The sequence below is a fragment of the Mirounga angustirostris genome, unplaced genomic scaffold, assembly GCF_029215605.1.
Source record: "Mirounga angustirostris isolate CCGP_5_RB_7025 unplaced genomic scaffold, mMirAng1.0.hap1 SCAF_13, whole genome shotgun sequence".
NCBI classification, from domain to species: domain Eukaryota; kingdom Metazoa; phylum Chordata; class Mammalia; order Carnivora; family Phocidae; genus Mirounga; species Mirounga angustirostris.
Genome location: NW_026991721.1, coordinates 104,112,511 through 104,140,305, shown reverse-complemented (window position 1 = coordinate 104,140,305; position 27,795 = coordinate 104,112,511). Strand labels below are relative to the sequence as shown.

Here is a 27,795-nt window from a genome sequence, read left to right as displayed (position 1 = left end):
GGGACAAAAAGTGAAAATGTATGCTCAGTCTACCATCTTTTTAAAATACACATACACAGGGCGCCTGGGTGGCTCAGTCAGTGAAGCATCTGCCTTTAGCTCAGATCATGATCCCAGAGTCCTGGGGTTGAGTCCCTCATCGGGCTCCCTACTCAGTGGGGAGCCTGCTTCTCCCTCTGCCTCTCTCTGTCTCTCATGAATAAATAAAATCTTAAAAAAAAAAAAAAAAGAAATGAAATACACATACACACACGCTTGTCTGTTTATCTACAGGGCTTCTCTACTGAAACTCCTTAAGGGCAAGGAGGTACTGTAAAGTGCCTCACGCAGTGCTAGGAATATAAAAGGCATACAAAGTAATGTGTCTGGTTGGATTTGGATGTGGGATAAAGGAAGTTACAAATAACAGAAAAGCTTAAGTCTAGTTAACAAGTAGGCTAATAGAAACCATCAAAGGAATAGATTTTAAAAGCAAATTATTATTTTAGTATTGGAAATCGATAGTTATGGGTTTTATGGATTTGAAAGAGGCAAAAGAAACAAATAATGGAAGCTATTTAGCAAGACTTAATGAGCCAATACAAAGGTATTCTGGTGTGCTAGAAGCAGCCATGCCATGTCACACAAAATTATCAAACACAGACAGTGTTACTGCTATCACAGAGGAAAGAGTAGAGTCATCTTAGCTGTTGGCTCTCACCCAACCAGGTGAATCAACTCGGAATATTCCTTACACCAGTGGGACCAGCCATACCCACACTAAAGCATGATAAATAAGTATATTAATTCAGACACAGTTTATTATTAAACATTGTCTTCAAAAGTAGGTACTCAATAAATATTTAATAATTAATTAAATATTTAATGTATCCCTAACACCCATTCAAAAACCTGATTCCCAAGTCAAGAAATAAAATTTTAGAGGTTAAAGCCAAATAACCCTAGTAGTGATACTTTTGTTGATCATAGCCATTATCGAAGTGACTGGCCCTGACCAGGAGCTCAGTAAGGATTTGTGAGGCTAACAAGATAACTAATTAATGTTAAGTTTTTTAACTTCTAAAAAATGTGTGCTTTTAAAGCAAAGGGTGGTACACAAATCCGTAAATATACTAAAAACTATTGAACTGTACACTTTCAACAGGTGAACCTTATTATATATAAATTATATTGCTATCAAGGTGCAAAAAATAAACTCACAAGGAAACATTTCCAGGCCTTCTGAATGATTCTGGCAGCTTTATCCCTCTCTGTAAGTTCTGACTCCTCTTTCCAAGGCATTTGAAAGTCCTAAAATAAAACAAGGGTATGTTCAAAATCTCTTTATAAACTCCATTATGAAACTCATTAGAATTCAAGAAAAACAGAAGTTGAGTAAAGGAAATAATACTGGTGAGATTTGGTATAAAAATAATTTTAATAAAAATAAAAATTGTTACCTACTATTGATTGCCTTATATGCTCCAATTTGTTTCTTTTTCTAATTTAAACAACAATCGTGCAGAGCGGATTTTGCCAATTTGCTTGTGTTAGAGATGAGACTGCACTTCAAGACCTAAGGTCAAATAGTGATTGACTAAGCCAGTATTAAACCCATGTCAGTTTCTCTTGAAAATCCATGACCTTTCATGTCCCCATTCAATGACTTCAAATAGCGCTTTTTTTTAAAGATTTTTATTTATTTATTTGACAGAGAGAGAGAGCGAGTGAGCACAAGTGGGGGAACAGCAAAGGGAGAAGGAAAAGCAGGTTAAGTAGGGAGCCCAACATGGGGCTTGATCCCAGATCATGTCCTGAGGCACAGGCAGATGCTTAATTGACTGAGCCACCCAGGTGCTCCCAAATAAGCTTTTCTTAATCAACATGCACAATGACAGTTTCATCCCAAATTTATACAGGCTCCTAACCTAGAGTTAGAGATGATTATAGAATTTTTCTTACTTTGTAACTCGTAAATGTGCTGACAAATTAATAAATCATGCACTAAATTGCCAGAAAAAGAGATGAAGCCTGACTACTAAGATGCAAAACAAAATCACTAGTTCTAGCCATAATTTTTATTAATACTGTGAATAAATAAGTAATGGGAGAAGTCAGAAAGTCATAGTTTAGGAGTCCTTTAAAAAGTTGCAGCAGACAGAGAGGATCCTGGGAAGAAAGTGGACTAAGGAAGCACCAGGAATCTGTCTCCCCATCTAGACAACTGCACTGGCCAAATCTAATGTAAATATTTGGAACTTTGGACTCTATTGAAGGCTTGCAACTTCCAGGGGAAGGCTTGGGGGGTAAACTCCTGTTAACTCTGGTCAATTCTGGCTCTTAGCCCAGTCCTAGCTATCCACTCCCTTACCTCAGCCCCAGCAGCAGCAGCTGCGTACACGTTCCTGGAACAACCTGCACACAGCTTGTGGGAGAGGGGGTGGAGAAAAAGGACTCTGTCCTGGAAATACAGGAGATCTGTGTTGGGATTGTTGGTTGCTGCTTCTGATTACAGAGGTGCAGACAAACAGGAGGGCAGTCATTGGTGCTGTACCTCCACCTTCCACCATTGTTGCAAGCCCTTCCCATCTGGCAACTTCCAGGGAACTTAAAGGGTTTTTCCTTCCCTTTACATTGTTCTCCTTTCCCCCTTTGGGGGCCAGGCATTCAAAACTAGGACATTCAAAAATAACTACAAAGAGAGAGAAAATTAGAAAGTGACCAGTCATTTCCAGGGAAAGGCACAGACTCAGAAAACTGAGAAGACCTTAAGTTTACAATTCTGGCTGATCCTTAACTGATCCTTGTAAGCTATGGAAACAGTCTACAGCAATTAAAAAAAAAAAAAGAAAACACACACATACACAAACAACACAGTAAACTCTGAGGAAAGGAAAGAAGCTCATTTCCAGAGTACCTGCATTATTAAATTCAAATTTCCACTTTTCAACAAAAAATTATAAGGCATATAAAGAAACACAAAATAATGGCTCATTCAAGGAAAAAAATAAATCAACAGAAACTGAGACTGAAAAAGACCTGATGGCAGATCTACTAGACAAAGACCTTAAAACACTGTTTTAAAGATGCTCAAAAAACTGAAGGAAGATGTGGAGAAATTGAAGAAATGATGCACAAAATGGAAATATCAATAAAGAAACAAAACCTAAAAAGAGACCAAATAGAAACTCTGAAGCTGAATAGTAGAATAACTGAAAGGATCAATTTATTAGTGGGATTCAAAAGCAGAGTTGAGCAGGCAGAAGAAATAATCAGCATACTTGAAGATAAACCGAAGGAAACTGTCAAGTCTGAGAAAGAAAAAAGATTGAATAAAAGTAAATAGAGCCTAAGAGACCTATGGTACACCAGTAAGCAGACCAACATGCACATTGTGGGAGTGCCAGAAGGAGAAGAGAAAAAGAAGGGGGAAGAGAAGGTATCTCAAGAAATACTGGCTGAAAAATGCCAAATTTGATGAAATACATGAATATCAACATCCCAGAAGCTCAACAGACTCCAAGATCAACTCAAAGATACATCCACACCAAGACACATTATAATTAAACTTTTGAAAGCCAAAGATTAAGAGAAACTCTTGAAAACAACAAGAGAGAAGTGATTCATGACATACAAGGAATTTTTAATATATTAACAGATTTGTCATCAGAAACTTTGGAGGCCAGAAGACAGTGGGTCAATATATTTAAACTGCTTAACAACAACAAAAAAATACAAGCCAAGAATCCTATATCTAGCAAACCTGCTCTTTGAGAGTAAGGGAGAAATTAAGCATTCCCAGATAAACAAAAGCTGTAAGAGTTCATTGCTACTAGACCTGTTCTGCAAGAAATGTTCAAGAGAATCCTGCAGGAAAAAATGAAAGGACACTTGACAGTAACTCAAAGTTATATGAAGAAATAGAAATTTCATTAAAAGTAAATAAATGGGCAGTTATAAAAGCTAATATTATTGTAATAATTTGTAACTATTTTTTGGTTTTTACATGATTTAAGAGAACAATATATTTTTTATTTACTTTTTATTTATTTTTTATTTTATTTTATTTTATTTATTTATTTGCGAGAGAGAGAATGAGCAACAGAGAGCACAAGAGGGAGGAGGGTCAGAGGGAGCAGCAGACTCCCTGCCGAGCAGGGAGCCTGATGCGGGACTCGATCCCGGGACTCCAGGATCATGACCTGAGCTGAAGGCAGTCGCTTAACCAACTGAGCCACCCAGGCGCCCAGAACAATATATTTTTTAAAATTATAATTCTAAAAACTAGAATTATGGTAACTTTGGTTTGTAATTCCACATACTGTTTAATTTAAAAGACAAGTATATTTAAAATATTAGATTGTGTTTTGGGGGCACACAATGTATAAAAATGTAATTTTGTAACATCAACAATTAAAAGGAGTTGGGATGGAGCTGTAAAAGAGGAGTTTTGTATGTTAATGGAGTTAAACTGGCATAAATCCACAATGGAGTGCTTTAACTTTAGGATATTAAATGTAATCCCCATGGTAACCACAAAGGAAACAGCTACAGAGTATACACAAAAGGATATGAGAAATTAATTTAAGTGTTTCACTATAAAAAATCAACTAAACACAAAAGAAGACAGTAATGCAGGAAATGATTTAAAAGTTATAAAGCAGGGATGCCTGGGTGGCTCAGTTGGTTAAGTGTCTGCCTTCAGGTCATGATCCCAGGGTCCTGGGATTGAGTTCTGCATCAGCCTCCCTGCTCAGCGGGGAGCCTGCTGCTCCCCCTGCTAGTGCTCACTCACTCTCTCTCTCTCTGACAAATAAATAAAATCTTTTAAAAAAAAGTTATAAAGCATATAGAAAACAAATAGCAAAGACAGAAGTAAGGCCCTCCTCAGTAATTACTTTAAATGTAAATGGATTAAACTCTCCAATCAAAATACAGAGATTTGCAGCATGGATAAAAACACAGAATCCAGGGGCGCCTGGGTGGCTCAGTTGGTTAGGCGACTGCCTTCGGCTCAGGTCGTGATCCTGGAGTCCCGGGATCGAGTCCCACATCAGGCTCCCTGCTCAGCAGGGAGTCTGCTTCTCCCTCTGACCCTCCTCCCTCTCATGCTCTCTGTCTCTCATTGTCTCTCTCGCAAATAAATAAAATCTTTAAAAAAACAAACAAAAAAAACACCACAGAATCCAACTATATGCTATGTAAAATAGACTCACATTAGATTCAAAGACACAAATAGACTGAAAGTGAAAAGATGGAAAAAGATATTCCATGCAAATAGTAACCAAAAGAAAGGAGTGGTGGCTATCTTAATGTCAGACAAAATAGACTTTAAATCAAAAAAGTTTAAAAAAGACAAAGGACATTATGCATTAACAAAAGATTCAATGAAGTAAGAAAATATAACAAACATTTATGCATCTAATAATAGACCAGCAAAATATATGAAGCAAAAAATGACAGAATTGAGGAATATATATATGCCATAGACATATATAGCTTTACTATAACAGTTGCAGATTTCAATACCCCATTCTCAATAATGGACAGAATAACCAGACAGAAATAAATAAGGAAATAGAGGACTTGAACAACACAATAAATCAATTTGATCTAACAAACACAGAACATTCTACCAAATAATAGCAGCATTCACATTCTTCTCAAGTGCACGAGGGACATTTTCTAGGTCAGACCATATATTTGGCCACAAATTATGTCTCAATGTATTTTGAAAGACAGTTATCATACAAAGTATCTTATCAAAGCACAACAGGATGAAGTTAGAAACCAACGACAGGTAAATTTACACATTTGTGGAAATTAAATAACATACTCTTAAACAATCAATGGATCAAAGAAATTACATGGGAAATTAGGAAAATGAAAACTAAAACACAATGTATCAAAACTTACAGAAAGCAGTGAAAGCAGTGTTAAGAGGGAAACTTAGAACTATATACCCATTAAAAAAAAGAAAGATCTCAAATCAATATCTAACTACAACTTACAGACCTAGTAAAAGAAAACAAACTAAACCCAGAGCTAGAAGAAGATTAGAACAGACATAAAAGAAATAGAGAACATAAAAACAATAGAGTAAATCAATGAAATTAAAGATGATTCTTTGAAAAGATCACCCAAATTGGCAAATCTTTAGTTAGATGGATGGAGAAAAAAATTACTTTTGGTAATTTAGAAAGGAGATGAGGACATTACTACTGATTCTACAGTACTATGAACAATGAGTCATAGTTTATAGTCATGTTTGATAACCTGATGAAACTGACAAATTCCAGGGGTGCCTGGGTGGCTCAGTCGTTAAGCGTCTGCCTTCAGCTCAGGTCATGATCCCAGGGTCCTGGGATCACGCCCCGCATGGGGCTCCCTGTTCCACGAGGAGCCAGCTTCTCCCTCTCCCACTCCCCCTGCTTGTGTTCCCTCTCTCACTGTGTCTCTCTGTCAAATAAATAAAATCTTAAAAAAAAAAAGACAAATAATGTATGATTTTACCTATATGAGATACTTACAGAAGTCAAAATCATAGACAGAAAGTAGAATGGTGGTTGCCAGTGGCATGGTGGGGGTACAGGTTGGTTATGGTTTAATGGGTATGGGTTTCAGTTCTACAAGATGAAAAGAATTATGGAGATTGATGGTGGTGACGGCTGCACAACATTATGAATGTATTTAATACCAATGAACTGGACACTCACAAGTGGTTAAGATGGTTAATATTGCTTTTTGCGTATTTTACCATACATAAAAAATTTGTAGTAAGCTCAATTCTTTCTTATACTGCTTAAGCATTTATTATCCTAAAAAAGGATATCATTCAAAATTGAATGACTGATTAGGTCAATAATGAAACCGTTCCAATATTGCTCCAATGTTATCAGAAAAGTGTACTCAGGAATTTTCTTTCTCTAGGTTATGTAAATTATGTACAACAATTCTATTTGTTGTCGGTATACATAAGGAGAGGAAATACAAGCTATACATAAGCTTTGTAAGTAACGCACTGTTTTTGATAGTTTTTGTACATGGAACCATAGAATGAAGACTACTGAACTGACAGACTGCCCATGTGGTTTAGCTTTAGTTCCTACTGCTACTTAATGTAACCTTAGACAAACAGCCCAACATCTTTAGGCTTCAGTTTCATTAGCTGTAAAATAAAAGCACTGCAATAAATTAACTCCAAAGGCACTTTCAGTGTCAAAATTCTGTGAGGTTACATTATAAAGGACACAATGCTCCAATAGTTAAATAAAAAGAAAAAAAAAAGGGTCCTGCACTGGACACAGGGATAAACATGGGTTTTACTTAATCTCTGTTATTAACACTTCACAGTATAAATACTGTTATCCATTATATTTATAACAGCAATACGGTTCTGAGATGCTTTATCATAGTCCAAACTAAGAGAATAAATTCTGCTCAAAATTTTAAAATCCTGAACTGTTGCTCGTAAAATGTGGAATTTATAAGGATTTATAAATTCCCAATCCCTGAAGTATTTAAATATATAACAGACATTAACTAATGCGTGCATTGTATTTAGAGAGACAAAGACCAAGAGAAAAATTCTCTACCAGATATGCCATTTATAGGAAAAATTAAAGAAAAAAATATTTTCTTTGTTATTTTCTTTTGATGTTTATTTTTAGGCTTAAAACTAAAGATGTCTTCTTCCTGACTGTATGTACTGTTGAGTTTTTAAAAAATGGATATTTTTAACAATAGGGAGAAAGTGCTCTATGAAAAACAATGTATAATTTTTTTCTTTCTCTTCAAATAGTTTTAATACTATAGGAGGCATGGGGATACAGGTTAAGTCTGTGGGTCTAAAGTGAGAAAAATGGGGGTTTAAATCTTTTTTTTTTTTAAGATTTTATTTATTTGGGAGACAGCGAGAGAGAGAAAGCATAAGAGAGGGGAGGGTCAGAGGGAGAAGCAGACACCCCGCTGAGTGGAGGAGACCAATTCAGGGCTCATGACCTGAGCAGAAGGCAGATGCTTAACCACTGAGCCACCTAGGCGCCCCATGGGGCTTTAAATATTAAAAAAATTCTACCTCATACTTAGCTGTGTGATCTTGGGTAAGTTATTTAACTTATTCCAACTTCAGTTCCTCATCTGTGAAATATGGGGACTCATAATAGTACCTATCTCATAGAATTAGGAGGATTAAATTAGGTAATACAGGTGAAGCAACGAGCACTGTAACTACTCAATGCATTGTATCTTTTATTATAATACAAATTATTTTTAAAAATAGGAACTATCCATGTGCATTTTTCTGGTTTAAAAACTGATGTAACTGAACATTTTAAGCAAATCATTCTCACAATTTACAGATAACTATTAGCACAAATTAAGTAAGGAATACTGTAATGTTTGCTAATTTGTGTCAAAGGATAGTATTTTGAGATACACTCTTCTTAGCCAGCAGGTGGAGAAGAAACGAAGTATAGTTTATCAGTGTATTTCAGGACACTTAAGGAAAAAAAAAAAGTTTTCTTTGTGAATAGCGTGATAATCAGCTTTAATAATTTTTAAGGATACTGTTCCTATTTCTATCATTAAGAGAAATAAATACAGATGATAACTTTGCCATCTGTGATTTATCATCATTTTTAAAAATCATACAAAAATTTGAACTTTGAAATGTGAGGAAAAAATAGAAAAATAATTATACTGAATTTTGAAACAGGGTCACCTTGATTCATTATTCATGTTTTCCTGTCCATGTTCTTTTTCACTGGTCAAAATACAGAATACAGTTATTGGTTATTCACAAACATAGAATTAGGGCAATATTTAAATGGCATTAGAAGAATGTGTAATTATCATTCCTTATTTAATATCTCCTTACTGTTTAAAATCCAAAATTATTCATACTACTGTCTAGATTTAGTTACTTTAAAAGTTATTATATAAACGACACACATACATTCTTATAGTAAAAATTCCAAATACAGAATAGAGTAAAAGTTAAAATCCTCCATCTCCATTTCTTCTAGACCAGTCCTCTCTTCAAAGGTTATCTTTATCCATTAATAGATGTGTGACTCTTCCAGATCTTTTCTTATATATTTAAAATTTAAATGTATATATTTAAATTATACATATATTAAAAAAATATATATATATACATGTACACCCATATATGTGTATATACACACCCCCCCCACACAGGTTTGTTTTCATCAATATGATGAAACTATACATATTTTCTGCTTTCTTTACATAACAGTATGTGTTGGGAGACTTTTCCATGTTACTGCATATAGGTCTTCCTCACTCTTTATAGTTGCACAGTATTCCTGAATATATCATAATTTATTTACTCTTTAGTACTGAACAGTATTGAATAGTTTCTATTTTTTGCTTTTACAGTTACGAAATGACTACCCTTATACATATATTTGGGTACATGAACAACCATTTTCATCAGATAGGAATAAAAAGGAGGTTTTATTTCAGTATAATCTTTCATACTGTGATTTTGGTTTTATGATGTGCATGTAGTTCAAATATACATAACTGCATTTAAAGAAGTGGGGGTGCTCCTGGGTGGCTCAGTTGGTTAAGCATCCGACTCTTGGTTTTGGCTCAGGTCATGATTTCAGGGTTGTGAGATGGAGCCCCGAGCTGGGCTCTACTGCTCAGAGGGGAGTCTGCTTGAGATACTCTCTCCCCCTGCCCCCCCGCCCCTCCTCCTGTTAACAATCTTAAAAAGTACATAAAAGAAAAGGAATGGAGTATGCACATTAAAATTCTGATACTGCCATCCTCTCCTCAAAAACACTGATCAATTTACACGTATAAACATTCTATGAGAGTGCTTCACTTCTAGGCCTTACAAAAATGAAAAACTAAACATAAATCAGACATAAGGACTACTGTGGATCTATTAATAATCTCTCCAGTAATTAAACTGTGATAATCTGTTATCAAGGCTCAGTGACTTAAGGTATAAAGTGACATATGTGGATATGTGCACACATGTGTATAACTATGTATGAATTTGAATGTTAACAGTGGTGATAGAATTAAGGAAGAATTTTAAATGGTTGTTTTGCTTACTTCTACAATGAACATATATTACTTGAATAATAAGAAGAGTTGTTAAAAAATTAGTTTGTCATCAGCAGGACAACTCGTTGCAGGCTTGACCCGAAAGTCGGGAGTGGTAGGACAAAAGGGGTCAGGGTGGATCTTCTGTGGGTGGATCTCTAAGAGCTACTGTGAGTGTGGCTCACAGACCCACGCCAGCCTCTGAATTGCATGTTACTAGATGAAATAAAGAAACCGAGAGTGGTCAGAAAGTCCTGCAGCAATGTGACACTCTGCGGTACACAAACACACCATCAGTGGGATTATAATTTCTATGGTACATCTTTGTTGTTTGTTTTCCTTTCTCTAGGAAGTCACTTTCACTTTATAAAAGTAATGGCCCACGTACTGGAAACAAATTTTTAAAAGGTTCCTCACCACTGAAAATGGCTCTAATCTTGATTTAGTCTTAGGATCAGGCCCAGGAGTTACATTCAGCTGATTTTGTGCCTAACGTTCTAGAAACTGGCACCTATAGAGCAGTCCCTGAAACCCACGTACATATACCAGACGCCAATTGTAAGGGTCTTAATCTTGCTCGAGTTCTTACTCTGACTTCAGTCTCCTTGTTTGGATGGGGCTTAGTAGGGCGGGTGTTGGGAATGAGAGGCAGATTTTAACATTTCATTAATATCATACAGCAATTAAAAACTGTTTTGAATAAATACTTATTGAAGAGAAGGCTAAAAATTTTACATATTATATTAATTTATTATTGTTTTGAGCACAAAGCTGAATGAAATGGAGGGAGCCATTCACATACCTGAAGAACTCTGTAGGCAGACAGAACAGCAAAAGTGAAGACACAGAAATAGGAGGCTGGAACAAGGCCAGTGTGACCATAGCCAAAGAAGAGAAGAGGTAGGAGATCAAAGTAGAGAGGTAGTGGCACCAGAGATCACATGGGCCTTCCATTTGAAAAGTGAGAATTTTAAGTGTGATGGGTAGCTATTGGATGGTTATACCAGAGCAATAACATGACCTCACTTGTGTTTAAGTATCATTCTGAAGGGGGGCAAAAGGAAACAAAAAAAACTAAGCTTGCTCTGGCTCATCCATGAATAATTATGCAATCATACTATGTATATATTAGTATTAACTCAACCAATATGTGTGTTACAATAGTAATACCCTGTAATTATATACTCTATGATAATATCACCCGTGATGATATGAATTTGGATGTAACATGATTGCTGACTAGCTCCTGTCTCCAAAGTAGACTGACTCTGGATATTTAGTTACTTTGGATTAAATCAATGTTATATTGTATGCAATTAAATTTCTGAATCCTACTTAGTATTATGGCAGGATTTCTCTGTTGTTTTAATTAGGAAGAGGAGAGGAGAGGATGAGTGTGTCTAAGTATGTATGTGTGTTGTGGCACTTTGGTGTAAGAGGTTTGTATTATAGAAAATTATCAGATAATAACTACATCTAAAAGAAATCAAGAACAAATAGAATAACATGTTATTTAAAATATGGAGATAACACTTGATATTTAAAGAAAAGGAGAGGGGGACCTGGCTGGCTCAGGTGGTAGAGCATGCAACTTTTAATCTCAGGATTATGAGTTTGAGCCCTACACTGATTGTGGAGCCTACTTAAAATTAAAAATAAGATAACATAAAATAAAATATGGAGTTAAAAACCTAAAGAAATGCATGTGCAATAAAGAAGATAAAACAGAATGGTGGGATAAAGAACGATCAGGGCTATGTTAGCACAAGTAGTCAGCAAAGGCCTCTCTACTGAGGAGACATTAATTTTCATGATGCAAAGAAGCAACTACAGGAAAATTGTAGAAGAGAGTTCTAGGCACAGGGAATAGAAGATAAAAACGCTCTGAGATAAGGAGCTTGGTGTGTTCAAGTGGCTGAAAGAAGGAAAGCAGTGTTGTTGGAGCTTAGAGAAGAGGCAGAAGTATGGGGAAAAAGGTCAAAGAGGTAGGCAGGAGCCATACTATAATTATATGGGAAACCGACTACAAACTTCTGGTTTGGATGGTGTACCACAGCTGGCTTCTATTAGCTGACTGGAACCAAAATTTAAACTTTCAAGAATTTTATAAGCTAGTTTTTAAACACAGTGATTACTAAAAAATATTTAAGCTTACAAATAAATAAAATAAAGGTAACAAATACTAAAAGTTTATCACCTACTAATTATCTTATTCTTATAGGGGATCATAATGTACCACCTTAAAATATGCCAGTTTGGCATAAGGATTATTTTGAGCTAAAGGCAATCTAGTAAGAACAAATGCACGGAAAGCTCTCTACCCTCCCCATCTGCCTAAAAGTGAGACACAAATTTCCCTTTGTTGTCTCTCTCCTTTACTGTACCAACAGGAGAAAAATAAGCATTATCACCAGAGATAAGAAGTCAGCACTGAGATGGGTCTTTACAAACAAACCTTACTAAAATAACCCTTACCTTTAATAGTTTTCCTAGGTATTTACCATCCCATAATTTACCACCTCTAGAAGTCCAAAATCCTTTCCTTTGTCTTGTCACTTCACAAATTTATCACCCTTTGGTAAAATGGCATATAAAACCCTGAGTCTAACCTCCTCTTTGGGTTTTAAGTTCCTTTTCTTTCTTTTTTTTTTAAAGATTTTATTAATTTTGAGAGAGAGAGCACAAGCGAGCACAGGGGCAAGGGGTGGTGCCAGAGGTAGAGGGAGAATCTCAAGAAGGTTCCCTGCTGAGCCCAATGTGGGGCTCTATCTCATGACCTTGAGAACATGACCTGAGCTGAAATCAAGAGTCAGACGTTCAGATGAATGAGCCACCCAGGCGCCCCTGGGTTTTTAATTCCTTTTCTGTGAGACCCCCATGTGCATGTAAAATTGAAATATTAACATCAAATACAATTTGTTTACCATTTCTCTGGTTAGTCAGTCTTTTGTCAGTTTAATTTGCGGGTCCCAATTATAAACCTAAGATAGCAGAGAAAAAGTTTTTTCCTTCCCTACACTACATTTTATTGCTATTTATTTCTTGAGGTTATTTATGTTCACTGCAGTGGCATTGCTGATAACTGTGGCTGGATTCTTTGTTGTGGAGGCTGCCCCGTATATGGCAGGATGTTTAGCAGAATCCCTGGACTCTATCCACTAGATGCCAGTAGCACAGCTGTGATAACCAAAAATGTCCCCAGACATTGCCAAATGTCCCCTGAGGAGCAGGATCACCGTGGTTGAGAACTACTAGCCTTCATGTGCTACCTACTGGTAATGGCATGGTGGAAATAATATATTATGGTGCACTAGGGCACATTTCTTCCCAATACCTGAGGTCACTTTGGTATCTTGAAATTCCCCATGGCCAGGGTGTTTTCATCACAAAAACTGAGGTCTTGATTTACCGTTTTGCTGGTTGTCTAGATTGAAGAAAGTGATGGTGAAAATATTAACGGACACTACATTTATACACGTGTCCTGTATGTTACCATTACATTATGGGTAGCACAAAATCCTGACACAGCATCTTCCAGTATTCAACATTGACCTGATTCAGAAACAGGTCACTCACATCACTGAGGATGATGATATTCCGCATATTTCAAGAAAGAGAATGTGCTCAGTTGTGTCAAATGCACAAGGAGGGTCAAGTAAATTGAGAATAAAGAACTAGATTTGGCCAGATAAAGTCACTGGTAACCTTGTTAAGTACTGTTTACAGCAGAGTAGCAAGGAAGAAAGCCTGACATGGGTTAAGGAGAAGTCAGTCAAGACAGTAAGTACAATAACACCTGCTTAGAAGCAGAGTTACAGACAGCTGGGGGGCAGGAATGGACTCCAGGGGTGTTTTTTTAAATATGAGAAGCACTAAAGCATATTAAGATGTTGTTAGGTATGATCCCATAGTGAGGGAGAAAATAAAGGTGCCAGAGAGGCATTCATTGAAGGGTGGAAGTCTTTTGAGTAGGTTTAAGAGAACACAGTCCGGAGAAGAGAGCGGGTAGGGGCAGTTGGTGGCGTTAGATGAGCAGTGATACCGGTTTCACAGGGTTATTATGAGGCTCTAAATTAACCAACGTGAAAACACTGCTATATTTGTAAGATCCTAAAAATTACCACTGAACCACTGCTCAAGTAATGAAGGAATTTACTACATCCAGGTTCCACTTGCAGATGCAGAAATGGAAGATTTTTTTCTCTATCTCAAACCAATAATTTTTATTTTAATAGATTATGGCTCTGCTGATCTTTTATCTTCATAAGAAAAAGCCCCCAAGATAAGTCTTTGAATTCTCAGTACCACTTACTTTAAAAGCTGGGAAAGAGTGGGCTATTCTGTGTCCAGAAGGGAAAAGGGGATGCATGTTGGGGGGCAGTTTAAAGAGTGAACTGAGGAGTTAGAAAAGATGGCGGAGGAGTAGGGGACCCTATTCCAACTGGTCCCCTGAATTGAGCTGGATAACTACCAGACCACTCTGAACACCCACGCAATCAGCCTGAGATGTAAGAAGATAGATCTGGATCTCTACAAACAGAATATCACAGGTGGTTGGTTTCGAGGTACTAAGTGGGGAGCCGTGATTGCGCAGGCACAAATCAGAAGATAAACAGAAGGGGGAGGGAGCCAGCTGTCGGGATCCTACACCACCGGTGAGCGAAAGCCTCCCGTGCTGGGGACGGGGCACAGACTCACAGACTGATTAGCAGTGGGGAAAGGACTTTAGGGAAGCCCCCCAGGATGGAAACCCGAGGCGGGGCCATGCGTGTGAACTGGGGGTGCCTGGTGGTTTTAGAAGCACAAAGGGCAGAGATGTGCCCCAACCTGGAGCCAAGGACTGGGAGTGCTGCTGTAGGGCGCACAACCCAGGACACTGAAGTTTATAGCAGCACAGACAGAAACGGAGATAGCGTGGCTTGGAGAACTCACTGGAGAACAGACTGCGATCTCTGTTCTGAGGCAGAGGGTTAGAAATGGTCTCTTCTGCTCTGATTCTCGGAAGAGATGCAGAAAGCCGCCAGGTAAAGCCGCCAGAGAACAAAAACCCCCAAAAACCAGTTTTCACTGAGCCCATCCCCCACCCCCAGAAGGGGCAGGGCAACTCTGCCCAAACAGGGTGGCCTGAGTAACAGCGCAGCAGGCCCCTCCCCCAGAAGACAGGCTGGGAGTACAAGAGGCTGACAACCCTAAGGTCCCTACAAAACAGGTGCATCTTGCTTGGGTAGTGGTCAATAATTTGGACTCTCTACATTCCTTCAACCACCCCTCAACAGAATGACTAGGAGAAGGAACCCCGAAAATAGGAAAGAATCAAGACACTGTGATTTCTGCCACAGATTTACAAATGGATACAGATATAATCAAGATGTCGGAAATGGACTTCATGGTAACTGTTATGAAGATGATAACTAGAATGGAGAAATCGATTAATGGCAACATAGAGTCTCTAAAGGCAGAAATGAAAGCTAAACTGGCAGAACTTAAAAATGCTATCAATGAGATCCAATCTAATCTAGGTACTCTAACAGCTAGGGTAAATGAAGCAGAAGAACGAATTAGTGATCTAGAAAACAAATTGATAGAAAAGAAGGAAAAAGAGGAGGCCTGGGAAAAACAACTAAAAATCCATGGAAGAAGAATTAGAGAAATAAGTGACTCCATGAAACGTTCCAATGTCAGAATTATTGGGATCCCTGAGGGGGTGGGGAGAGAGAGAGGACGAGAAGGTATGTCTGAGCAAATCATAGCTGAGAATTTCCCTAATCTGGGGAATGAAACAAACATTCATGTCCTAGAGGCAGAGAGGACCCCTCCCAAGATCAAGGAAAACAGGCCAACACCCAGCATGTATTAGTAAAACTCTCAAATCTTAGAACCAAGGAAACCATCTTAAGGGCAGTTAGGGGGAAGAGATTCCTTATGAACAGAGGGAGGAACATCAGAATAACGTCAGACCTATCCACAGAGACCTGGCAAGCCAGAAAGGCCTGGCAAGACATATTCAGGGTACCAAACGAGAAGAACATGCAGCCAAGAATACTTTATCCAGCAAGGCTGTCATTTAGAATGGATGGAGAGATGCAGAGCTTCCAGGACCAGCAGGAACTGAAAAATATGTGACCACTAAGCTGGCCCTGCAAGATATATTGGGGGGGGGGTTCCTATAAAAGGAGAAAAACCCCAAGAGTGATATAGAACAGATATTTACAGAGACAATCTATAGAAACAAGGACTTCTCAGGCAACATGATGACAATTAATTCATATCTTTCAATAATCACTCTCAACGTGAACGGCCTAAATGCTCCCAAAATGGCAGAGGGCTGCAGACTGGATAAAAAGACAGGACCCATCCATATGCTGTCTACACGAGACTCATTTTGAACCTAAAGATACATCCAGACTGAAAATGAAGGGATGGAGATCCATCTTCCATGCCAATGGACCTCAAAAGAAAGTTGGGGTAGCAATTCTTATATCAGACAAATAAGATTTTAAGCTAAAGACTGTAGTTAGAGACACAGAAGGACACTATATCATTCTTAAAGGGTTTATCCAACCAGAAGATCTACAATTGTAAATACCTATGCCCCCAACATGGGAGCATCCAACTACATAAGCCAGCTGTTAACCAATATAAAGTCATGTTAATGATAATACATTAATTGTAGGAGACCTCAATGCTCCACTCTCAGCAATAGACAGATCATCTAGGCAGAAAATCAACAAAGAAACAAGAGCTTTGAATGACACATTGGACCAGATGGACCTCATAGATATATACAGAACACTCCACCCTAAAACAACAGAATACTCATTCTTCTCGAGCACACATGGAACTTTCTCCAGAAGAGATCACATAATTCGTCACAAATCAGATCTCAACCAATACCAAAAGATTGAGATTATTCCCTGCATATTCTCAGAAAACTGGAACTCAATCACAAGAAAAAATTTGGAAGAAATTCAAACACTTGGAAGCTAAAGACCACTCTGCTCAAGAATGTCTGGGGCAATCAGGAAATCCAAGAACTTAAACAATTCATGGAAACCAATGAGAACGAAAACATATCGGTCCAAACCTATGGGAGGTCCGAAGGGGGAAATACACAGCCATCCAAGCCTCACTCAAAAAAATAGAAAAATCCTGAATTCACCAACTAACTTTACACCTTAAAGAACTGGAGAAAAAGCAACAAACGATGCCTAAGCCATGCATTAAAAGAGAAATAATTAAGATCAGAACAGAGATCAATGAATTAGAAACCAGAAACACAGTAGATCAGATCAACATAACTAGAAGCTGGTTCTTTTTCTTACAGAAAAGAAAAGAGAAAGGACCCAAATTAATAAAATTATGAATGAAAGGGGGGAGATCACGACTAACACCAAGGAAATAGAAACAATTATTGGAAATTATTATCAACAACTATATGCCAAAAAATTGAGCAACTGGAAGATATGGATGCCTTCCTGGAAACCTATAAACTCCCAAGACTGAAACAGGAAGAAACTGACAACCTGAATAGGCCAATAACCAGTAACGAGATTGAAGCAGTGATCAAAAACCTCCCAAAAAATAAGAGTCCAGAGCCTGATGGATTCCCTGGGGAATTCTACCAAACATTCAAAGAAGAAATAATACCTATTCTCCTGAAGCTGTTTCAAAAAATAGAAACAGAAGGAAAGCTTCCAGACTCATTCTATAAGGCCAGCATTACCTTAATCCCCAAACCAGGCAAAGATCCCATCAAAAAGGAGAATTTCAGACCGATAGCCCTGATGAATATGGATTCCAAAATCCTTAACAAAACCCTAGCTAATAGGATCCAACAATACATTAAAAAGATCATCCACCATGACCAAGTAGGATTTATCCCCAGGATGCAAGGTGGTTCAGCATTCGCAAATCAATCAATGTGATAGAACACATTAATAAGATGAGAGAGAAGAACCATATGGTCCTCTCAATTGATGCAGAAAAAGCATTTGACAAAATACAACATGATTTCCTGATTAAAACTCTTCAGAGTATAGGGGTAAAGGGAACATTCCTCAAGTTCATAAAATCCATCTATGAAAAACAAAAAGCAAATATCATCCTCAATGGGGAAAAGCTGAGAGCCTTTCCCTTAAGATCAGGAACACGTCAAGAATGCCCACTCTCACCACTGTTGTTCAACATATTATAGAAGTCCTAGCAACAGCAATCAGACAACAAAAAGAAATAAAAGGCATTCAAATTGGCAAAGAAGAAGTCAAACTCTCTCTCTTCACAGATGACATGATACTTTATGTGGAAAACCCAAAAGAGGGGTGGAGCAAGATGGCAGAGGAGTAGGAGACCTAGATTTCGTCTGGTCTCAGGAATTTAGCTGGATAGGGATTAAACCATTCTGAACACCTACAAACTCAACAGGAGATCGAAGAAAATAGCAGCAACTCTCTGAACAGAAAAGTGACCACTTCCTGGAAGGTAGGACGTGCGGGACTCGATCCCAGGACCCTGGGATCATGACCTGAGCCGAAGGCAGACACTTAACCATCTGAGCCACCCAGGCGCCCTTATCAATCCTTTTTTTAAAAAACATTTTTATTTTTCATTTTTAGAGTCATATTCTATCCCTTCATAGTAGTTACCCATATTTTTGGCATATATATATAAGTTGTTCTCTCTTTAAAATTTTGAGATAGTTTCTTCTAACAGATCAAAATATACCCTAAATCTCTAGTGTATGGTTTTTTCCTACTCCCCTGCCTGATCACATTCTCTCCCTTTTTTTTTTTAAATCCTCTTTCTTTTTTCAAACAACTTCTTATCAATTCCTTTTATAAATTTTTTTTATAATTTCCATCTTTACAGTCATATTCCATCCCTTCATCATATCAACCCTTATTTTTGTGCATATATAAGTTTTTCTTTCTTTAAAATTTTGGGAGGCACTTTCTTCTAACAGACCAAAATATACCCAAAATCTAGTGTGTGGCACTGATCTATATACCAGCCTGATCATATTTGATCATATTCTGGGTTTTTTTTTTTTTGTTCTGTTTTTCTTTGTTTTTATCTTTATCTTTTTCTTTTCTTTTTTCTCTCTTTCCCTTTCTTTTCCCACTGCTTCAGGTCTTTTCTGATTTGTTTCGAGTATATTTTCTGGGGATGTTGTTACCCTGTTAGCATTTTGTTCTCTCATTCATCTATTCTCCTCTGGACAAAATGACAAGACAGAAAAAATCACCTCAACAAAAAGAACAAGAGGTAGTACCGACTGCCAGGGACCTACTCAATACAGACATTAGTACAATGTCAGATCTAGAGTTCAGAATCATCACTTTAAAGATACTAGCTGGGCTTGAAAAAAGCATGGAAGTTATTAGAGAAACCCTTTCTGGAGAAGTAAAAGAACTAAAATCTAACCAAGTAAAAATCAAAAAGGCTATTAATGAGGTGCAATCAAATATAGGGGCATTAACTGCTAGGATAAATGAGGCAGAAGAGAGAATCAGTGATACAGAAGACCAAATGATGGAAAATAAAGAAGCTGAGAAAAAGAGAGATAAACAACTACTGGATCACGAGGGCAGAATTCAAGAGATAAGCGATACCATAAGACGAAACAACATTAGAATAATTGGGATCCCAGAAGAAGAAAGAGAGAGAGGGGCAGAAGGTATAATGGAGCAAATTATAGCAGAGAACTTCCCTAATTTGGGGAAGGAAATAGGCATCAAAATCCAGGAAGCACAGAGAACCCCTCTCAGAATCAATAAAAATAGGTCAACACCCCGACATCTAATAGTAAAACTTACGAGTCTCAGAGACAAAGAGAAAATCCTAAAAGCAGCTCGGGAGAAGAGATATGTAACCTACAATGGTAGAAACATTAGATTGGCAACAGACCTATCCACAGAGACCTGGCAGGCCAAAAGGACTGGCAGGATATCTTCAGAGCACTAAATGAGAAAAATATGCAGCCAAGAATACTCTATCCAGCTAGGCTGTCATTGAAAATAGAAGGAGAGATAAAAAGCTTCCAGGACAAATAAAAACTAAAGGAATTTGCAAACACGAAACCAGCCCTACAAGAAATCTTGAAAGGGGCCCTCTAAGCAAAGAGAGAGCCTAAAAGCAACATAGACCAGAAAGGAACACAGACAATATACAGTAACAGTCACCTTACAGGCAATACAATGGCACTAAATTCATATCTTTCAATAGTTACCCTGAATGTAAATGGGCTAAATGCCCCAATCAAAAGACACAGGCTATCAGATTGGATTAAAAAATAAGACCCATTGATATGCTGTCTGCAAGAGACTCATTTTAGACCTAAAGACACCCCCAGATTGAAAGTGAGGGGGTGGAAAACCATTTACCATGCTAATGGACACCAAAAGAAAGCTGGGGTGGCAATCCTTATATCAGACAAATTAGATTTTAAACCAAAGACTGTAATAAGAGATGAGGAAGGACACTATATCCTACTTAAAGGGTCTATCCAACAAGAAGATCTAACAATTTTTTTTTAAAGATTTTATTTATTTATTTGAGAGAGAGAATGAGACAGAGAGAGAGAGAGCATGAGATGGAAGAGGATCAGAGGGAGAAGCAGACTCCCCGCCGAGCAGGGAGCCCGATGCGGGACTCGATCCCGGGACTCCAGGATCATGACCTGAGCCGAAGGCAGTCGCTTAACCAACTGAGCCACCCAGGCGCCCGAAGATCTAACAATTGTAAATATCCACGCCCCTCACATGGGAGCAGCCAATTATATAAGGCAATTAATAACAAAAGTGAAGAAACACATTGACAACAATACAATAATAGTGGGGGACTTTAACACTCCCCTCACTGAAATGGACAGATCGTCTAAGCAAAAGATCAACAAGGAAATAAAGACTTTAAATGACACACTGTACCAAATGGACTTCACAGACAGATTCAGAACATTCCATCCCAAAGCAACGGAATACACATTCTTCTCTAGTGCCCATGGAACATTCTCCAGAATCGATCACATCCTAAGTCATAAATCAGGTCTCAACTGGTACCAAAAGATTGGGATCATTCCCTGCCTATTTTCAGACCACAATGCTTTGAAACTAGAACTCAATCACAAGAGGAAAGACGGAAAGAACTCAAATACACGGAGGCTAAAGAGCATCCTACTAAAGAATGAATGGGTCAACCAGGAAATTAAAGAAGAATTTAAAAAATACATGGAAACCAATGAAAATGAAAACACAACTATTCAAAATCTTTGGGATGCAGCAAAGGCAGTCCTAAGAGGAAAGTATATAGCAATACAAGCCTTTCTCAAGAAACAAGAAAGGTCTCAAGTACACAACCTAACCCTACACCTACAGGAGCTGGAAAAAGAACAGCAAATAAAGCCTAAACCCAGCTGGAGAAGAGAAATAATAAAGATCAGAGCAGAAATCAATGAAATAGAAACTAAAAGAACAGTAGAACAGATCAACAAAACTAGGAGCTGGTTCTCTGAAAGAATTAACAAGATTGATAAGCCCCTGGCCAGACTTACCAAAAAGAAAAGAGAAATGACCCAAATCAACAAAATCATGAATGAAAGAGGAGAGATCACAACCAACACCAAAGAAATACAAACAATTATAAGAACATATTATGAGCAACTCTATGCCAGCAAATTCAATAACCTGGAAGAAATGGATGCATTCCTAGAGATGTATCAACTACCAAAACTGAACCAGGATGAAATAGAAAACCTGAACAGACCTATAACCACTAAGGAAATTGAAGCAGTCATCAAAAATATCCCAACAAACAAAAGCCCAGGGCCAGATGGCTTCCCAGGGGAATTCTACCAAACATTTAAAGAAGAATTAATACCTATTCTTCTGAAACTGTTCCAAAAAATAGAAATGGAAGGAAAACTTCCAAACTCATTTTATGAGGCCACCATTACCTTGATCCCCAAACCAGACAAAGACGCCATCAAAAAGGAGAATTACAGACCAATATCCCTGATGAACATGGATGCAAAAATTCTCACCAAAATACTAGCCAATAGGATCCAACGGTACATTAAAAGAATTATTCACCACGACCAAGTGGGATTTATCCCTGGGCTGCAAGGTTGGTTCAACATCCGCAAATCAATCAACATGATACAATACATTAACGAAAGAAAGAACAAGAATCATATGATCCTCTCAATAGATGCAGAAAAAGCATTTGACAAAGTACAGCATCCTTTCTTGATCAAAACTCTTCAGAGTATAGGGATCGAGGGTACACACCTCAATATCATAAAAGCCATCTATGAAAAACCTACAGCGAATATCATTCTCAATGGGGAAAAACTGAGAGCTTTCCCCCTAAGGTCAGGAACGCGGCAGGGATGTCCACTATCACCACTGCTATTCAACATAGTATTAAAAGTCCTAGCCACAGCAATCAGACAACAAAAAGAAATCAAAGGCATCCAAATCGGCAAAGAAGAATCAAACTCTTACTCTTTGCAGATGATATGATACTTTATGTGGAAATCCCCAAAACTGCTAGAACTCATACAGGGATTCAGTAAAGTGGCAGGATATAAAACCAAAATCAGTGGCATTCCCATACACCACCACCAAGACAGAAGAAAGAGAAATTAAGGAGTCGATCCCATTTACAATTGCACCCAAAACCATAAGATACCTAGGAATAAATCTAACCAAAGAGGCAAAGGATCTGTACTCAGAAAACTATAAAATACTCATGAAAGAAACTGAGGAAGACACAAAGAAATGGAAAAACGTTCCATGCTCATGGACCGGAAGAACAAATATTGTGAAGATGTCAATGCTACCTAGAGCAATCTACACATTTAATGCAATCCCCATCAAAATACCATCCACTTTTTTCAAAGAAATGGAACAAATAATCCTAAAATTTGTATGGAACCAGAAAAGACCCCGCATAGCCAGAGGAATGTTGGAAAAGAAAAGCAAAGCCGGCGGCATCACAATTCCAGACTTCCAGCTCTATTACAAAGCTGTCATCATCAAGACAGTATGGTACTGGCACAAAAACAGACACATAGATCAATGGAACAGAATAGAGAGCCCACAAATGGACCCTCAACTCTATGGTCAACTAATCTTTGACAAAGCAGGACAGAATGTCCAATGGAAAAAAGACAGTCTCTTCAACAAATGGTGATGGGAAAATTGGATAGCCACATGCAGAAGAATGAAACTGGACCATTTCCTTACACCACACACAAAAATAGACTCCAAATGGTTGAAAGACCTCAATGTGAGACAGGAGTCCATCAAAATCCTAAAGGAGAACACAGGCAGCAACCTCTTCGACCTCAGCCACAGCAACTTCTTCCTAGAAACATCACCAAAGGCAAGGGAAGCAAGGGCAAAAATGAACTATTGGGACTTCATCAAGATAAAAAGCTTTTGCAAAGCAAAGGAAACAGTCAACAAAACCAAAAGACAACTGACAGAATGGGAGAAGATATTTGCAAATGACATATCAAATAAAGGGCTAGTATCCAAAATCTATAAAGAACTCATCAAACTCAACACCCAAAGAACAAAGAATCCAATCAAGAAATGGGTGGAAGACATGAACATTTTTCCAAAGAAGACATCCAAATGGCCAACAGACACATGAAAAAGTGCTCAACATCGCTCAGCATCAGGGAAATCCAAATCAAAACCTCAATGAGATACCACCTCACACCAGTCAGAATGGCTAAAATTAACAAGTCAGGAAACGACAGATGTTGGCGGGGATGCGGAGAAAGGGGAACCCTCCTATACTGTTAGTGGGAATGTAAGCTGGTGCAGCCACTCTGGGAAACAGTATGGAGGTTCCTCAAAAAGTTGAAAATAGAGCTACCATATGATCCAGCAATTGCACTATTGGGTATTTACCCCAAAGATACAAAAGTAGGGATCCGAAAGGGTACGTGCACCCCGATGTTTAGAGCAGCAATGTCCACAATAGACAAACTGTGGAAAGTGCCAAGATGTCCATCGACAGATGAATGGATAAAGAAGGTGTGGTATATATATACAATGGAATATTATGCAGCCATCAAAAGGAATGAGATCTTGCCATTTGCAACGACGTGGATGGAACTGGAGGGTATTATGCTGAGCGAAATAAGTCAAACAGAGAAAGACATGTATCATATGACCTCACTGGTATGAGGAATTCTTAATCTCAGGAAACAAACTGAGGGTTGCTGGAGTGGGGGGTGGGGTGGGAGGGATGGGGTGACTGGGTGATGGACACTGGGGAGGGTGTGTACTCTGGTGAGCACTGTGAATTGTGTGAGACTGTTGAATCTCAGATCTGTACCTCTGAAACAAATAATGCAATATATGTTAAGAAAAAAAAAAAAGAAGATAGCAGGAGGGGAAGAATGAAGGGGATGAATTGGAGGGGTAGACGCACCATGAGAGATGATGGACTCTGAAAAACAAACTAAGGGTTCTAGAGGGGAAGGGGTTGGGAGGATGGGTTAGCCTGATGATGGGTATTGAGGAGGGCACATTCTGCATGGAGCACTGGGTGTTATGCACAAACAATGAATCATGGAACACTACATCTAAAACTAATGATGTAATGTATGGGGATTAACATAACATTAAAAAAATTAAAAATATATATATATAAATATAAAACCCAAAAGACTCCACTCCCAAATTACTAGAACTCATACAGCAACTTAGTAATGTGGCAGGATACAAAATCAATGCACAGAAATCAGTTGCTTTCTTATACACTAACAACGCAACTGTAGAAAGAGAAATTAGAGAAATGATTCCATTTACAATAGCACCAAAAACCATAAGATACCTCGGAATAAACCTAACCAAAGAGGTAAAGGATCTATACTCTAGGAACTACAAAACACTCATGAAAGAAATTGAAGAGACACAAATACATGGAAAAACATTCCATGCTCATGGATGGGAAGAATAAACACTGTTAAAATGTCTAGGCTGCCCAGAGCAATCTATACCTTCAATGCCATCCCGATCAAAATTCTAATGACGTTTTTCAAACTGCTGGAACAAACAATCCTAAAATTTGTATGGAATCAGAAAAGACCCTGAATCGCCAAGGAAATGTTGAAAAAGAAAAACAAAGCTGGGGGCATCACATTGCCAGATTTCAAGCTATTACAAAGCAGTGATCACTGAGACAGCATGGTACTGGTACAAAAACAGACATATAGACCAATGGAACAGAATAGAGAACCCAGATATGGAACCTCAACTCTATGGTCAAATAATCTTAAACAAAGCAGGAAAAAATATGCAATGGAAAAAAGACAGTCTCTTCAATAAATGGTGCTGGGAAAACTGGACAGCTATATACAGAAGAATGAAACTCGACCATTCTCTAACACCCTACACAAAGATAAACTCAAAATGGATGAAAGATCTCAATGTGAGACAGGAATTCATCAAAATCCTGGAGGAGAACATAAACAGTAACCTCTTCAACGTTGGCCACAGCAACTTCTTTCAAGATGCATCTCCAGGGCGCCTGGGTGGCTCAGTTGGTTAAGCGACTGCCTTCGGCTCAGGTCATGATCCTGGAGTCCCAGGATCGAGTCCCGCATCGGGCTCCCTGCTCAGCAGGGAGTCTGCTTCTCCCTCTGACCCTCCCCCCTCTCATGCTCTCTCTCTATCTCATTCTCTCTCTCAAATAAATAAATAAATCTTTAAAAAAAAAAAAAGATACATCTCCAAAGGCAAGGGAAACAAAAGCAAAAATGAACTTTTGGGACTTCATCAAGATAAAAAGCTTCTGCACAGCAAAGGAAACAGACAACAAAACAAGGAGGCAACCCACAGAATGGGAGAAGATATTTGCAAATGATACTACAGACAAAGGGCTGATATCCAGGATCTATAAAGAACTTCTGAAACTCAAAACCCAAAAAACAAATAATCAAGTCACAAAACGGGCAGAAGACATGAACGGACACTTCTACAAAGAAGACATACAAATGGCTAATAGACACATGAAAAAATGTTCATCATCATTAGCCATCAGGGAAATTCAAATCAAAACGACACTGAGATACCAACTTACACCAGTTAGAATGGCAAAAATGGACAGGGTAAGGAACAACAAATGTTGGAGAGGTTGTGGAGAAAGGGGAACCCTCTTACACTGTTGGTGGGAATGCAAGTTGGTACAGCCACTTTGGAAAACAGTGTGGAGGTTCCTCAAAAATTTAAAAACAGAGCTACCCTATGACCCAGCAATTGCACTACTGGGTATTTACCCCAAAGACACAGATGTAGTGAAAAGAAGGGCCATATGCATCCCAATGTTCATAGCAGAAATGTCCACAATAGCCAAACTGTGGAAAGAGCCAAAATGCCCTTCAACGGATGAATGGATAAAGAAGATGTGGTCCATATATACAATGGAATATTACTCAGCCATCAGAAAGGATGAATACCCAACTTTTACATCAACATGGATGGGACTGGAGGAGATTATGCTAAGTGAAATAAGTCAAGCAGAGAAAGTCAATTATCATATGGTTTCACTTATTTGTGGAACATAAGGAATAGCATGGAGGACAGTAGGAGAAGGAAGGGAAAAATGAAGGGGGAAATCGGAGGGGGAGATGAACCATGAGAGACTATGGACTCCGAGAAACAAACTGAGGGTTTTAGAGGGGAGGGTGGTGGGGGGGATGGGTTAGCCTGGTGATGGGTATTAAAGAGGGCACGTACTGCATGGAGCACTGGGTGTTATGCACAAACAATGAATCATGGAACACTTCATCTAAAACTAATGATGTAATGTATGGTGATTAACATAATAAAATAAAATTAATAAAATAAAAATAAAAGCTGGGAAAGAGTATTAAAACCAATATGCTGGGATCGGAACCTACACTTCCTCCTTTGTTTTAGTAAATACATCAATGTGTTTTGTGACCTTTTTGATCAGTTTTGTGATTTCACTCTTCCTTTTTTCCTTGTAGTCCTTTCTACCGAGGGCTGAGGAGGGCAAACCACCACTAACATGGTGGTGTTAGGAACGCTTTTCCCTTCTCCAGCTCCAAATAACGCAAGGAAAGGACAGAAAACCGTGTCGTGAGTCGAAGCCGGGGGGCGGGGGGGGGGGGGGGATCCCAGGGGAAAAAAAGATGAGGTGGGTTAACAAGTTACTTCGCCCTCGGCCTCAAGGGGGAGAAACCAGGTCTCTGCGGAGGTGCGAGGAGGGGGGCCCGGGAGGTGGCAGGACGAGCGGGGAGCGCGTCCAGCCACAGCGGGTGGGGTGTGTTGGGGGGTGTCAGTCGTGGGCAGCGCTGGAAACCAGGAGCTGGAGGCCGGGGAAGGGAGGGCTTCGGGGACACCAAACGTTTTTAAGGGGTGGGATGGGGAGCGGACCTCAAGGGCAGGGGGACTTTAGGGCGCTGGAGAAGGACAGGCTCAGACCAGGCGCCACAAAGGCGAGCGGAACTGCTGTGGTACTGGCGGAGAGGGAGGGGACACCATTCCCTTCACCTGTCAATCGCCGCGGTCCCGGGCTCTGCCGGACTCCTCGGTTACACGGCAGGCGGAAATGACGCGACTCTACTTCCGTTCTGACGCGCCTCAGGCCCCGCCCCTAGCACCGCCTCCCTTGGCACCGCCCCCTCGGCCCCGCCCTTTCCTCCACCCACACCTCACTGTCTCCAGGGGATCCAAAACGGAAAAAAATGTGATC

At 38.8% G+C, this 27,795-nt stretch overlaps 1 protein-coding gene across 1 annotated transcript in view; it reads right to left on the bottom strand.

Moving 5' to 3' along the window:
- The window catches only part of CUNH11orf65 (chromosome unknown C11orf65 homolog), a 61,766-nt gene extending 34,126 nt beyond the window's left edge, over positions 1–27,640 (bottom strand). Inside the window, exons 1-2 of the mRNA XM_045895115.3 lie at positions 27,594–27,640; positions 1,201–1,290 (exon numbers count right to left, since the gene is read on the bottom strand). Of these exons, the coding sequence (XP_045751071.2) occupies positions 1,201–1,281 (81 nt within the window). The 5' untranslated portion in view covers positions 1,282–1,290; positions 27,594–27,640. The remainder of the gene's footprint in view (positions 1–1,200; positions 1,291–27,593) is intronic.
- Between the last annotated feature and the right edge of the window lie 155 nt (positions 27,641–27,795).